This window comes from Dipteris shenzhenensis, chromosome 32 (genome assembly GCF_047967505.1).
Source record: "Dipteris shenzhenensis isolate YYH24624 ecotype China chromosome 32, Dip_SZ_1.0, whole genome shotgun sequence".
NCBI lineage: Eukaryota > Viridiplantae > Streptophyta > Polypodiopsida > Gleicheniales > Dipteridaceae > Dipteris > Dipteris shenzhenensis.
Window position 1 is genome coordinate 40,181,875 of NC_141627.1, and position 14,855 is coordinate 40,196,729.

Sequence of the window (14,855 nt, forward strand, 5' to 3'; positions counted from 1 at the left end):
TGAAGCCGTTGATGTAAATGCTCTTCATTGATTTTTTTCATCTCAAACGTGGACATGAATTTATGAGCTTCAAACTTGATGTACATGCTCTTGTACTTTTATTCTTTCAAAGGATCAAACATGTATGAAAATAATTTTTTTTTGTCATGGGTTAAAGCTATCTTTAAAGGTCGGTATGGGGAAAAACACTCTCTGTAAAATGTCGCTATATAACGACCTTATACAAGTCTAGCAAGTGTCGCTATATAGCGATACTTTTATAAACATCGATATATAGCGACGTTTATAAAAGTGTCGCTATATAGCGACATTTATAAAAGTGTCAGTATATAGCGACACTTTTTAAGCCCGCTTTGCATACCAACGATTAGCACCCCGTGCGCGCTAAATGTCGGTGCTTAATCGTTGGAATAAGGCCTGTGTGTAGTAGTGAATGATTGACTCATAAGATTCCATGCAAGCTGACTGGTACTCTGCCTCCATTAGGGATAGAGCCATTATGTGTTGATCCATGAGATTGCCTCAAACCTTAGCATGACGCAATATCTGAATGTAAACTGTCATAATTTGAATCAAAATATTCGGGGAAGACCATTCCACTTAGGTATGTGACTCATATATGGTGATACCTGAGCATATGTAAGTAGACTTTTAGCGTGTCTCCCTCGGTGCAGATGGAAAGTCATAGATGAATCCAATTGAGAAGTTTGGTGTCCACCATATACATACTCACAACCAATTGTTGATATCCAGTTGATTCTACTAGATCAATGCAATCTTCCTTGTTGAACTTGGCCTCAACCTCTTTCAAATGATTGCTGATTCACAATTCTCCATTCAAAATTGCTTCAAGATGTCTATGTAGATGAGATGAATGCCATGGCCTACTCTTCCTAGATTTTGATGTTGTGGAAAAGGTGAAGAATGTCAAGGTCAATCATTTTAAACAAAGAGCTTGTTGATGTTTCTTATATACTCTTTACCAAGTGGTTTGGTAAAGATGATTGCAATATTGTTTTTGCTCTCACAATGTTGAAATTTGTGATGTCACTAGGTAACACTCTTTCTTTGATGGAGTGCTCTCTGACATTCATTGATGTGATTTGTCCTTGAATGATATTGTAGATTCTTGTTGAGCTAATCGATTATCACATATATGATATATGGTTGTTGGCTTTGTGTCATTAAGATAATCTATTCTAATAATAGTCTTTTGAAATAGTTGGACAATCATGATATTGCACCTTAACAAGAAAAAATGCATATGCTTATGTGGATCAAGTAGTCTCATGGTCTCCCATATAGTGCCTATCATAATATCCATGCAATCTTAGATTATTACCTCTATATTTTTCTTCCAAACTATGTTGTACTCTACTGTAACTAAGACTCTCTTTTTTGCATTCCAATGCTTAAGAATATTTGGTATTTGTCATGAACTCTGCTAATGAAATTATTGCATAATAAAAATTTGGCTTTGTGGTAGGCAGATCTATGAGATACCAATAGAACTTGTCATATACTATAGCATTTTCTAGATCTTTGTGAGTTTTAGATTCAATACCATGGGAGTGGTTGCGATCTTGCAATCTACCATAAGATATCTTTGACATAAAAGTCAAAATGTCCCTCTACGCGGATTTATTTCAAGCATGTTTGTGCTTAAACAAAAATGGAGCATGCAATTGAAAATTATGAATTCATGTTGGCAAATTTTTATTATGAATCAATGACAACCAGGTGGATTTGAAACTTTATGGACCTTTTTTATGGATGATATTCCATTCATCATGTAGAACTTGCCTTCTATGTTGTTAAAGGTCCAAACCAAAAAACATTTGACTCTAAATGTGACATTTTGGATTCCTTATAGATGGTAAAAGTAGGACAACAAAATGGATTATGATTTTAGTGGCACTTCTTGTGAAGAGTTGAAAATTTTGTAAAAAAATAAGTGAACTCGTTGCAAATAACTATACGGTATTAGCTTTGGGTGCTTTAGAGAAGTATTGTCAATACACATGCACAACAACATATACCCATAGACTTCTTTAGGGGCATGCTTTAGAGTAGCATTGTAAATACACATGCACAAATATATACGATTCTCTTTATTCTTTCCTTAATTGTTTGGATTGACATATCTTCACATGACCCTTAGTAAAAGGTTCCCTAAAACAAATGTGACATGGAAGATAAATAGAATAACAATTAAGTTATCAACATTATCTCTTGGATTTGGGAGATTTGCTTGATATGGTGGATGTCTAATGTGCTTTCTTTGAGAAGCCTTGCATGTTTGATAAAGCATATGTCCTTGCTTTACTATAGAACGTGTCATATGCACAGAAATAGAGGGTGGTGCACATGTACAAGATCTGTCTTAGTTGGCTTTACATAGAATTTCAAGTGGATAGCTACATATAATGGCCATGCAACTCAAAAAAGTTTGCCTATACAACACAAAATATGCGAATGATTTATTGCACGTCCCAAGATTTTCAGTAATTTTATCATTGTATCCCATAATTAGGCAAGATTCTCCAAGTATAGAACTCAAGGAAGATGTGGATAAAATGTCAAAAAGTCCAATTAACCACCAAAATTATCCCAAGGATAGAGGTAGATATGGCTACTCTCTAATGCATCCTCTTTGAAAAGTCATGCATGTTTGTTAGGGGATATCATTCTTAATTTGCGATACAACATGTTATGCACTAAAACAGATGGTAATGCACATGTAGAGTATCTGACTTAGTTGCCTTTACAAGTTTAAGTGATGGGAGGACAATGTTCAATAGATAATTGATCTGATCTTTGGAAGTATAAAAAGTAGGGTACATTAAATGACTAGTATAGGTTCATGTCATAAAAGCAAATTGTCATATGTTCGCACTTTTGTTTTTGCTCTTTGTGGCTTACACATAGGCCATGTGGTGTAAATAGAATAAGAAAAATTAAACATAAAAATGATTAGCATATAGTGCACTTCGAGCTTCATGGTGGTTTGGGAAACACAATTACCAAGAAAAGGGGAAAAAGGCCTCAAGAGGTTTAAAATATGCAATTATTTAGATTTAAACGCACATGTACTTCTACCATTAGAGGTAGCAATAAAAGCTTCAAAATGTTCACGATCCATTCATTTGCAAATTTTATAGTGGTCCTTTTGAATTGCTAACCAACTTTCCTTATAAAAAGGATTGCTTACTCCCTTGGAAATGGGAAAAGTGATGTCTTGATTTCTACAAACCCAGTCAAGAAAAGTAGTCGAATGTGGGATTTCATTTAGCTAATTGTGTATGCCCTCATTCACGGGTGGTCGGTTTGTGTGCTTAATAGGAAGCACACATCCCTATCTACATTATGACAAGTCTATGGGTATATTTACTAATTGCACAACTAGTGAATTAAAGGACATGGAACTTCTCTCTCTCTCTCTCTCTCTCTTTCTCTCTCCACCAGAGAGAGAGAGAGAGAGAGAGATGTGGATGCTCTTTATTCTAGTGGGAATATAGACTACATTGTGTACTAATGTGCATACATAAATACATACATACATATATATGCAAGAGAGAGAGAGAGAGAGAGAGAGAGAGAGAGAGAGAGAGAGAGAGAGAGAGAGTGGATGCTCTTTGGGAATATTGAGTATGTTGTGTACTAATGCGCATATATAAATACATACATATATATGCATAGAGGGAGAGAGAGAGAGAGAGAGAGAGAGAGAGAGAGAGAGAGTGGATGCTCTTTGGGAATATTGAGTATGTTGTGTACTAATGCGTATATATAAATACATACATATATATGCATGGAGGGAGAGAGAGAGAGAGAGAGAGAGAGAGAGAGAGAGAGAGGATGTGGATGCTCTTTAATCTAGTGGGAATATCTACATTGTATAATAATGTTTGTTTAAAGAATTTAGGATATGTGCTTTGAAGAATTTAGCTTTTCATCTCATGTGTTTCACAACTAAATATACAACTATATGAACGATATATTGACATGGTTTATCAAAGATATTACATTGTGTACATAGAAAATCTTACGTTCTAAAGTTTGCATGTTCCTTAACCACATGTAATATGCAGCTAAGGTCCCGGCTTAGGGGGAAGGAAATGAAACTACGTATGCAACCTTGATTCTCGCTTCATGTTAACAAGACCTTTATGGACTCTCGAGCCCAAATTGGTAACTAGGCCGGGTAACGATTTGATGATTGAAGTTTAGGGTACGGATAATCCTCTATCTACTGAAGACTTTGTGTGCAAACTGTACTACAGTCTACTAGTGCTTGCGCAGCATGCTGTTCTTCTTGGCATTGGGGTGAGAGAGGGGTTCGGTTAATAATTTATGCTGCAAGCTGCTGAGCTGTTTGAGTTGCACATGGTGATGAGATGTAGCTGAACAGGGAAGCAGGGCGCGATCGACGAAGGGGGCGAGGGGGTTGAAAGCGTGCAGGGTGGACTGGTGAGGGAAATGATCGGGTGATATGGGGGGGTAATGGGAATCTGTAAAGGGTAGTTGTGAGTGAAGAGAGGTTGCTACATCGCTGTATTGGAGATGCAGTAGCACTTACGTGAGAGAGCAAAATTTTGTCCAAGGATTTAGAGATCTGGGAGCTCAGAAAAGATGCTTACGGAGTGGCGAAGGAGATTGAGCGGAAGGAGGTGATTTACGGTGATGGGTGGGATGCGGGAAAGGGCGGAGCAATCGAGGAAGAGAAGGTGGCAAAGGTCGAAAAAGTCACGACAGGCACACAGATCAAAGAGAGGGAGAGAAGTTCCGTCGTTCACAAAAGGATGAAGAGGGTGGCAAAATCAGTGAGCCAGATGAAGAAAACATAAAGAAAAAGATAGTGGAATCCGGCGTCACATGCAACCCAATTACCATCGCTCCTCCCAACGTTCCGTCCCCTGTAGCAACGCCACAATTCAACACTGCCAACCTCTCAACGTATTTTTCACACCTTGCCTATCGTCAGAATCATGGCGTTCGGCCATTGCTCCCTGCTCTTATCGTGCGTTTCGCAAACTTGGTCGCACCCCCTTGCCTCGCTCGTCTGACTGCTGCTATTAAAATAAGCTTCCAGTGCTCTTCTCCAAGATGTATTTATAGACTGATCGTGGAGAAGCGAGCTCATTGTGCATCCCCCTCTCTCTCTCTCTCACACACTCTCTAGTCTCGTCGTTGAGCTATCTTTGCCAAGAGCGTCGTGCTGGCAACCTCCTTCTCCTCCTTCCTCTGCCCATGCGAGCTGTCCTAACTATCATCACCCTTCTCTTAGTCCCCTTGTCACACCCAGCCCCAGCTAGCGGTTGCCCGTCGTCCGCTCAGCTCGCCCTTGATCAGTTGCTGCTTTCATCTTTCCCCTACCCACGTACCGCAGTCTGTTAGAACGGGAGTAAACGTGCATGCCGATCGTGAACGCGTTGGCAACTCCCTTGACCATATGCAAGCTTGTTCTGCGTCTCTTCCCGCGGAGCCGCGTGGTTGAGAAAGCTGCAAATGGTTCGTTCCTCTGCTCTTCGGCCTCCCTCACTCCGCCAGCTCGAGTTCGCGGATGAACGCACGCGGATTGGAAAGTTTCTGGGTGTCCCGTTTCTTCAGAGCCGTGACAATCAAACCGATTGAAGTCACGTAATCGAAACAGAGAGAGAGAGAGAGAGAGAGAGAGAGAGAGAGACAGATAGAGAGGTATCATTAGCAATCGCGTGTCAGCAACTCAGCTTCCAGAGATAGGCTAAGGAGGGCAGCGGGGACGGAAGCGAAGTCCGCAAGAGAAGGAAAAGTGAATGCATGGCCAAGAACTGAGGTTGTGGAAACCGACGGATCGACGGAGCGGCGGATGGCGGCGGGGAGGTGGGAGGCGGTGGCGATGTTGTACGCGTTGGCGGCGGTGCTGACATGGACGGCCAGCGGGGCAGGGGCGGTGTCGTCCGACGGGTCAGCACTATTGGAGTTGAAGCGGGGGCTAGAGGACCCCTTCGGCCACCTCAGCGACTGGCTGGCCAGCGACGCCTTCCCGTGCACGTGGACGGGGGTAACGTGCAACACCTCCGGCTACGTCACCGGCCTGGACGTCTCGCAGCTCAACCTTTCCGGCAGCCCATCAGCGCCGGCGCTGCGCCGTCTGGAAGCGCTAACGTCCCTTAATCTCAGCTGTAACGCCTTCACAGGGTCACTCACGCCGGCGTTTCTGGCGGCGCTGCCGGCTAACCTGGCGGAGCTCGACGTAAGTCGCAACTTTTTCGTTGGCGATTTTCCTGCCGGAGTTTCACGCCTTGCCTCTCTGACCATCTTTACGGCATTCAGCAACAATTTCTCAGGCCCTCTTCCTGAGGAATTCGCCCTCCTCCCCTCCCTCCAGCACCTCGATCTCGGCGGTAGCTTCTTCGTTGGCTCCATCCCCTCCTCCTTCAGTAACCTCTCCTCCCTCATTTACCTCGGCCTCTCGGGTAACCTCCTCGTTGGCCCAATCCCTCCCTCCCTGGGCTCCCTCTCTCGCCTCCAGCACCTCGTTATTGGCTACAACAAATTCGATGGGGGTATCCCCCCGCAGCTCGGTAGCCTCTCCAACCTCCAATACATGGACCTTTGCTGCACCAATCTTTCTGGGCCTATCCCCCCCCAGCTCGGCCAGCTCCAGTCCCTTAATACCCTCTTCCTCTACCGTAACAGCCTCACCGGATCCCTCCCCCACCAGCTCGGCAGCATGTCCTCCCTCATGTCCCTCGACCTCTCCGTTAACAACCTCACTGGTAGTGTCCCAGATGAGTTTGGGCAGCTTCATAACTTGACCCTCCTCAGTTTGATGTATAACAACTTGAACGGGTCATTGCCCCCTGGCATCGGCTACCTTCCCAACCTTCTCACGCTCTTGATCTGGAATAATTCCTTCACTGGCAGCCTGCCAGACCAGCTCGGCCGGAGTTCTCCCCTCCAATGGCTCGACGTATCCTCCAACTTCTTCGACGGCCCCATTCCTCCCAATCTCTGTCTCCACTCTAATCTCACCAAACTCATCTTGTTCTCGAACATGTTCTCTGGTCCTATTCCAGACACCCTTGCGAGTTGCCAGTCTCTTCTCAGAGTGAGAATTCAGGATAATCAGTTGACCGGGACTATTCCAAGAGGTTTCGGCTCCTTGCCCAAGCTCACAAGGTTGGAGCTACAAAGGAACAAGCTTACTGGAAGCATTCCAGCCGATCTTAGTAACTCTTCCAAACTGAATTACTTCGACGTATCGTTTAATCAAATCGCCGGAACCCTGCCTTCGGATATATGGCAGCTTCCAGGCATCCAGAGTTTCTTCGCATCCGGCAACAATCTCACAGGACGCATTCCGTCCGACTTCAGCACATGCAGTACTCTCACAGTCCTCTCTTTGTCTCAGAACTCTCTTGTAGGAGACGTACCTCTGGGCATGAGCAGCTGCCACAAATTGATAACTATCGAGCTGCAACAGAATCAATTGACAGGAGAGATACCTCCTGAGCTTGCAAGCATGCCAGACCTAGAAGTTTTGGATCTGTCCCAGAATGGCTTGATTGGGATCATTCCTCCTCAATTCCAGAACTCTACAACTCTGGAAGCATTCAATGTCTCCTACAATAATCTTTCAGGTCCGGTGCCCTTGGAAGGGATGTTCAAGACGGCCAGTGCGAGTTCTTTCGAGGGCAATCCAAATCTCTGTGGAGGCATGCTACCGCGCTCATGCATTGGTTCAGGCGACAACAATGGGTTTCCTTCCAAGGGGAGAAGGAGAGGCCCTGGGCCGTTGGGATGGTTAGTTGGAGGTGTTTTCGCCGTCTCCTTGGTAATCCTTATTGCAGGTGGCCGCTGCCTTTTCAAGCAGTATGGCGGGCAGCTGTGTAGTAAGGACAGATTCGAAGACATGGATGAGTGGCCATGGAGACTCACCGCGTTCCAAAGGCTTGCCTTCACGAGCAACGACGTCCTTGAGGCTCTGAAGGATGAGAACATTGTCGGTAGAGGGGCAACCGGTACCGTGTACAGAGCAGAAATGCCAAGCGGCGAGATAGTGGCGGTAAAGAAATTGTGGATGACGCACAAGGAGAATAAAACCAAAGATCGAGGATTTCAGATAGAAGTGGATCTCCTGGGTAGCATAAGACACCGAAACATTGTCAGACTCCTGGGTTATTGCTCTAACAATGTCAACACTTTGCTCGTGTACGAGTACATGACAAATGGAAGCTTGGATGATGCCCTCCATGCAAAGGAACGAGCTTATGTTTTAGCAGATTGGATGACAAGATACAACATAGCGGTGGGTATCGCGCAAGGTCTGTGCTATCTCCATCATGACTGCTTTCCACAGGTGGTGCACCGAGATGTTAAGTCGAACAATATACTTCTCGATTGCAATATGGAAGCTCGAGTTGCAGACTTCGGGGTGGCTAAATTGGTCGAGACAAACGAATCCATGTCGATGATTGCCGGTTCTTATGGGTACATAGCACCAGGTGAAATTGTCTTGATATTTACCTTGATCAATTTAGCATATACGTCGATGTTTTCTCTTGAGGGTGTGTGTATTATTTAATCAGAGCTAGATCGATCGTCCATGTTACAGAAATTAGTAATCGTTGCATGTTTACATGCAGAGTATGCGTACACGCTCAAAGTGGACGAGAAGACGGACATATACAGCTTCGGCGTCGTCTTATTGGAGCTGTTGACCGGAAGACGGCCGATCGAGTCAGAGTTCGGCGATGCTGTAAACATTGTGGAGTGGGTACGTGGAAAGATCAAGACGAAAACGGGCATTGTAGATGCGCTGGATGCAAACGTGGGCGCCTCATGCAGCACAGTGCAGGAAGAGATGCTGCTAGTGTTGCGTATTGCTCTACTGTGCACTAGCAGATCGCCAACGGACAGACCATCCATGAGAGATGTGGTTACCATGCTCGCTGAGGCCAAACCCAGAAGGAAGAGCACTGTTAAGGAGCCTGCTTCCTTGAGGAACATCTCGATCTGAGAGTGGAACCCCAAAGATCGAAATTCAGATTGCCATGCTAACATCCCCCACGTGTAAATGCATGCTGAGAGTTACGACGCTTGTTGTTTGTAGACTAGCAGAAGTTCCAGAGTTTGACTATTAACAAGATTATAAGAGTTCTCGCTCCTACATTTAAAGTTCGTGTATGCCTTGGAAGAGCAGCTAATTTCACCTGCAAGAAGCTTGCAGGCAGCTCCACTCGACGACTTTCTTTAGTGCTGACATATGTAAACATGAAGCGACTGCGGAGGATAATTAGTGAGAGGGCCTCCCATGGAGCCATGTATACTAGGTATTGATCACGATTCTACTAATAATAAAGTATGTTCAAATTCTGTATTCCATCTCGATGTCTTCGTGTAGTTGATCTGATTGATCATTCCTTAGCTCTATTTTAATTTCGAGTTGATGCTCATTGCTTTGTATAGTTTGATGATCGCCTAAGCTTTTCATCGTAAGTGTTCACCGTGTGACCCATTTTGGGTTCGTCACTACGAATGGGATAGGTAGCATAGGCTTAAATCTCATAGAATGGGTGTTCCAGCAGTGGCATCGGGGATGTCGTAGATTCGAGAGGTCCATGCGAATGCGATGTTTTCATGATTTTCATCGATGTTCTTGGAAATTTTGCAGTGTAGAGATGCATGCACACGTTAATCTGCGCAAAATCAGAGTTTCGCAGTCAGACAAACATTCATTCCCAAGAAATCGTTTGGAAGTTAGATGGGCACTTGTTTAACTGAATTGGAAGCCGGAAATTTAATGCGAAATTTCGCAAGGTGAAGAGATCCACGCAAAACATGTTCGAAGCCCTTGACTCGCGAGATGTTGAATTTACATGGTTGTGTGATGGATAGTGAGCTGCAGAAAGATTTCGTCGCGATCAGCCAAACTTTCTTTCCCAAGGAGTGATCGGTACTCGCACGAATTTGAAATCTCCTAAGAAGATCCAAATTTTGCACTGCCCTTGAGGATGTTAAGCTGCTTTCCTGATCAACGCACTGCGCGCTCACGTGAGGGACTTACGCGTAGAGTTGCTGACCCAATCTCCCATGTCGACTGCAATATAATACATCTTAAAGTAAAAACCTACACGCACGAAGATACGGGTCAAAACTTTCCGGAAATCCAAGCGCGGCTACAGTGTGTACACTGAAAATCATGCATCCGCACTGTGCAGTTAGTTTACTGTACAGTGTAAGGGGTGGCGAATGCAACATGGTCCCTTGAAACAGAAGCAAGCGGCAACCTGCAACCCTTGTGGGCTACAGCCGGTGACCTTTAGTCGACATGGTTGGATGCGAGGCTTGCTGTTTGCATTGCTTTCCCGTTTGCATCTCGTTATCGGTTACAGCCATATCCTGCCTTAGCGGACAGCGTGTTCCCCTCGATCTCAACAGATTGTAACCAGAAACACACTGCAATGAGAACATCGGAGACAGTATGAACTATTGCATGAGGAAAACTTGCGTCAAACCCATGGCAAGCCATGGCCTATGGTGAAATGCATAGAGCAGAGCACATAAAATCTTGACATTCTATAAACCCTTTTGGACACTTGGATAAATGAGGCCTAATGGCCTAACTAGGCATAAATGAAGAAGCCTCAATGGCATTAGGCATTTATGACACAAATGGAATTTTGTCGTATGTATATATGCTGAGTGTGAAGGTCTAGAGCTATCCTTCTAGTTTATGGTGTCTACATTTTTGTGCTTCATTGCATAGAGGCAATGATTCTTCTTATGTCCTCCTTATATGATGAAATGACAAAGCTTTGGAAATGCCACATGAAGTCTATAGTAGAATTTTACAACCATTGTAACAACCCAAGAATGATTGTAAACAAAACATATAGGAACACAATGTGAAGACTTTCAATATAAAAGAGTTTACAACCATTAAACAACCTCAAGATGGTTGAGAACAAAACGTATAGGAACCGAGATAGGAACACAGTCTAAGACGTTGAATACAAAAGAGTAGTGCTTGGAATGAAGCTGGACATGCATAAATGCTTAGAACATATTATGCACTCACAAGTGGATTACAATCAAAAAATGTTGAAGGGGTAGAAGGCCTAACAAAAGGATTGGCAATAAAGAAAACATCGTCAACTTAAATTTTTTTAAATCTCCTAAGCTTGCAATACCAGCAAAGTGCAATGCCAACAATGATAATTACTAAAGTCGACACTGGTGCAATAATGCAAACGATCAACTTCAAAAGTTTGAAAACTTTTCACATTTGGCATATCTGATGATGTATGGTTCGTGGTAGCTTGCTTGTTGTAGGTTTGATGCACGATTTGGCCACACAATCTTGGCTTCTCATCAAATATGTGATGGATTCATTATCAAATAGTGCCTTATCCAGAACAGGCTTCTCAAGCCGGTTGCAGGAAAGGTCCAACAAATTGGCTTTGCTAGGCTTTCTAGCATACTTCCACCAAGGTGGTTATGTAATAGACTCAAACTTACTAGCGCGATAAGAGCATAGGGAATATTGCCAGACAATTGGTTGGTCGACAAATTCAAGGACAATAGTTGCTTGAGCGATTCAAGCCCAATCCAATCAAGTTGTTGCTGGATAGATCCAGAGTCAATAAAACCTAAAGGCTTCCTAAACTGTCTGCATGGCACCTAAAAATAGCAAAGTAGGAAATGGGGTGATTAATTATCCTAGAGTGAAAAGATCATTAAATTAGTTTTGAGTAATGGCAATATAGAAAAATCTTTCTTCTAACATGTGAGCACTCGAGAGCAAATAACAATCCACAAATCCATAGACTACAAAAGAAAGTGCAGTAGCGAGCAAGGAAGGAGAAAAGCTAAAAATTCAAATAAAGAAGCCATGAGTTTTTACCTAAGAGATTATTAAGAGAGAGTCTAAGTGGGTCATTGTTTGCTTGGGTGTAGCCATTTTTGGTGAGGTTTAGGGACTTTTCTGTATATAGGTATCTTGCATCACACATAACTTATGCATTGCTCAATGGAATTCAACAAACTTTGTTTTCAAGTTGTAGTACACATTCCAAAATTGAATAGAGACCAAAAAATTATGGAATAAGGATTTGGAATGAGACAGTTAAAGCATTACAAGTGCTATGTTGCATGTGAAGCATGCATCCATAGGATGTAGCAATTTATTCAAAAACTTTAAAATTTTGTTCTATACATGTATGCAACCAAGTAATCATTCAAAAGTACATTATGTGAGCTTCTCCTTAACCCAAGGACACACCTAAATGAGAGAACATTAGGCATGGGTTAACCGGCCTCCAATGTTGTGCTAAAGTGATGCATACCCATTTGAGGGCACACTCCATAATTTTTTGTTGATTTGTTGAAAACCAAAACGAATTAAAAATTTGGAATCCAAACTAGTGGGACTACTGCATGGTGGTCTTAAAAAATTGATAGTTGTTGGTATTGGTCTTAAAACATTGATAGTTATTGGTATTGGTATCTAGGTTCACCCTAAAATGGAAGAAGTTGAAAAAATGCAATTTGTACATGTGCAAAGATATTTTAATAGATCCAACACTATTTACAATTTTAAATTATTTCTTTTTCCATGCACTTTCTTGCTATATGGCTCATAAGCATGCCAAAGTTCATTGCATTTCATAATACATAGCATCAAACCCGATAGCATGCCCTTTGGCATATTTGTGTTTGAAGCATTTTAGGCCACATTGAACTTGTTTGGGATATCCAAATCTGCTAATGTGTGTCACCGGAGGGGAAAAAACTAGCGGCTAAAATTTCGTTACTTCCGTAAATTTTGAATTTTCACACCTCCCACCCATCAAATCTTGCAAGATTAAGTACTTGCAACCTGTCCCTACTCTGCAAACGCCTTGCAACCCACATGCACCTCGGCGTAACCTTGTGCAGACTTTGGTTTGCCATTGTCTTCTTTCGGGTAAGCTGTCTTCTATTCTTTGCTTGCCTCATTAGGTAGGTTTTCTGGGTCTATTTTGGATTGATCGTGGCCATGGCATCAATGGCAACATGTAGCTCACCATGGCTTGCAAGAGAAGTAGACAGAGGCTATGAGACAGGAAAGGTGAAAACCCAAGTCAAGGCACAAGGAATAGAGTGCGGGTCGAGGAAAGCACTGGGACGATTTCGAAGACACTTTTGCAACATCTGTGAAGGGAGAAACAACGAGAAGAAAGAAGACTCCTTGTATAGCAGTAGCAAGAAGCGGTTGTTACAGATGCATGCATTGGATCATTGCCATTGGAGCGAAGAACACAAGTAGTGGTGTCACGATTGGTGGGAGCATTTGAGGCAGCAACATCAGGCTATTCAGGTGATTACCGGTCTCGAGTCTTAACAAGCTCTAGCCTGCACCCTAAAGTTCATAGAGTAACAACCCTACCAACACCTCAGAAGATGCACGCCCAAGAGGCGATGCTCTCTAACCTGAGGAATAGCCTACAGAAAGTGAAAGGGGTGCACACCTTAGATCAACTAGCTACAAAGAGGGCGACATTAGCTATGTTCGTGTCCCTTGAAACAAAGGAGAAACAGCTTGGGCGCACAATGTCAAAGATGTTAATCAGAAGGACCAACATGGTTCCAGCAGTTGAACATAGAGTAGAAGCAATGCACAATCATCCTGATTCGAGAAGTCTGTGGGCATCAATAGAACACAAGAAAAGGAGAGACATCCTAAGTGCAGAAGTCATTGCTACAGTGACGACGCTTTTGCACGAAAATACGAGAGTTTCTCTAAATAAAAAGGAAATCTGTAAAAAGCGGATGAGAAGCATGGTGTTTGAGGAGCACATCATACACATGCTAGATACAACACAGGTCAGTGGTGCCTAAACCAGCCAATGGTTGTTTGTGATTGAGCTTTGGAATATTTTACTTGTTTCATTTCTTAAACTAGGCTTGGACTAAATGTGATTATCCTAAACCAGCCCAGTGGTTGGAACATCATGCAACCATAGGTTGGTCTAGCTCAATCACCAATTATGTGATTGTCCTGAACTAGCGTGGTTGAGCAGACATTGCTTGTTGTCCAGCTCGGTGGCATGGTTGAGCAAAAATTAAGAACAATATATTTCGCAATAGAATAGCAATATATTGTTATTTTACTAAATGAGCCCAGTGGTTGGAACATCATGCAACCTTGGCTGCTTTAGCTCAATCACTAGTTATCTGACTGTCCTGAACCAGCATGGTTGAACATAGAGTAGTTATTGACCAGCCCGGTGGTTGAAATTATTGTGTTTCTTAGTACTTAAATTTGTTAAATTTAATTTCTTGCTATTCAGGTCATATACTACTATTTCTAGACAGGGGTGGCGTGGACTTAACGTCATTGTCCTAAACCAGCCTGGTTATTATTCCTATTTATCCCAAGTGTAGGTTCCGAGGGTGTTAGTCACCTACAGTCGTGTCGTTGCTCATTGTAGCATAGGTGTTCACAAGTGTAGCATAGGTCCTTGGGTCATGTTCCAGTGAGAGGTGTAGGCTAAAACATGGAAAGCATATCTCCTGCATGCATGGGTGAGAAAGAGGACTCGATCATAATGATTGATGGAGGCTCTTGCCTCCACGGGAGTTCAAGGGTTTAGAAGGGAATTTTAGGGTTTGAAAGGAGGATAGGGTTTAGAGAGCTAACTAGGAGTTCCAGGGTTAGAGGGGATTGCAAGGTTTAGGAGGAGTCCAAGGTTGAGGATTGGAGAGCTAGTCTCCTTTGTTGATTCGAGGGGTAAGGGTTGAGGAGGAGGGACAAGGAAGGAGGAGGAAGAGACAGGTGAGTGGAGGAGGAGGGAGGGAGGAGGAGGAGGAGGGAGGAGGAGGAGGGA

General features: G+C 43.2%; 1 protein-coding gene across 1 annotated transcript; it reads left to right on the forward strand.

Moving 5' to 3' along the window:
* The first annotated feature begins 5,848 nt into the window (after window positions 1-5,848).
* On the forward strand, window positions 5,849-9,004 carry LOC147880746 (uncharacterized). Its single transcript, XM_087370663.1, has 2 exons — window positions 5,849-8,489; window positions 8,631-9,004. The coding sequence occupies exons 1-2, from the start codon at window positions 5,849-5,851 to the stop codon at window positions 9,002-9,004; spliced, it is 3,015 nt and encodes a 1,004-aa protein (XP_087226789.1).
* The last annotated feature ends 5,851 nt before the right edge of the window (window positions 9,005-14,855 follow it).

Excerpts from the sequence above, each read along its gene's own strand:
- LOC147880746 (XM_087370663.1), top strand. The coding sequence starts at position 5,849 with ATGGCGGCGGGGAGGTGGGAGGCGGTGGCGATGTTGTACGCGTTGGCG. Across the intron at positions 8,490-8,630 it reads TTATGGGTACATAGCACCAG|AGTATGCGTACACGCTCAAA; the intron begins GTGAAATTGTCT and ends GTTTACATGCAG.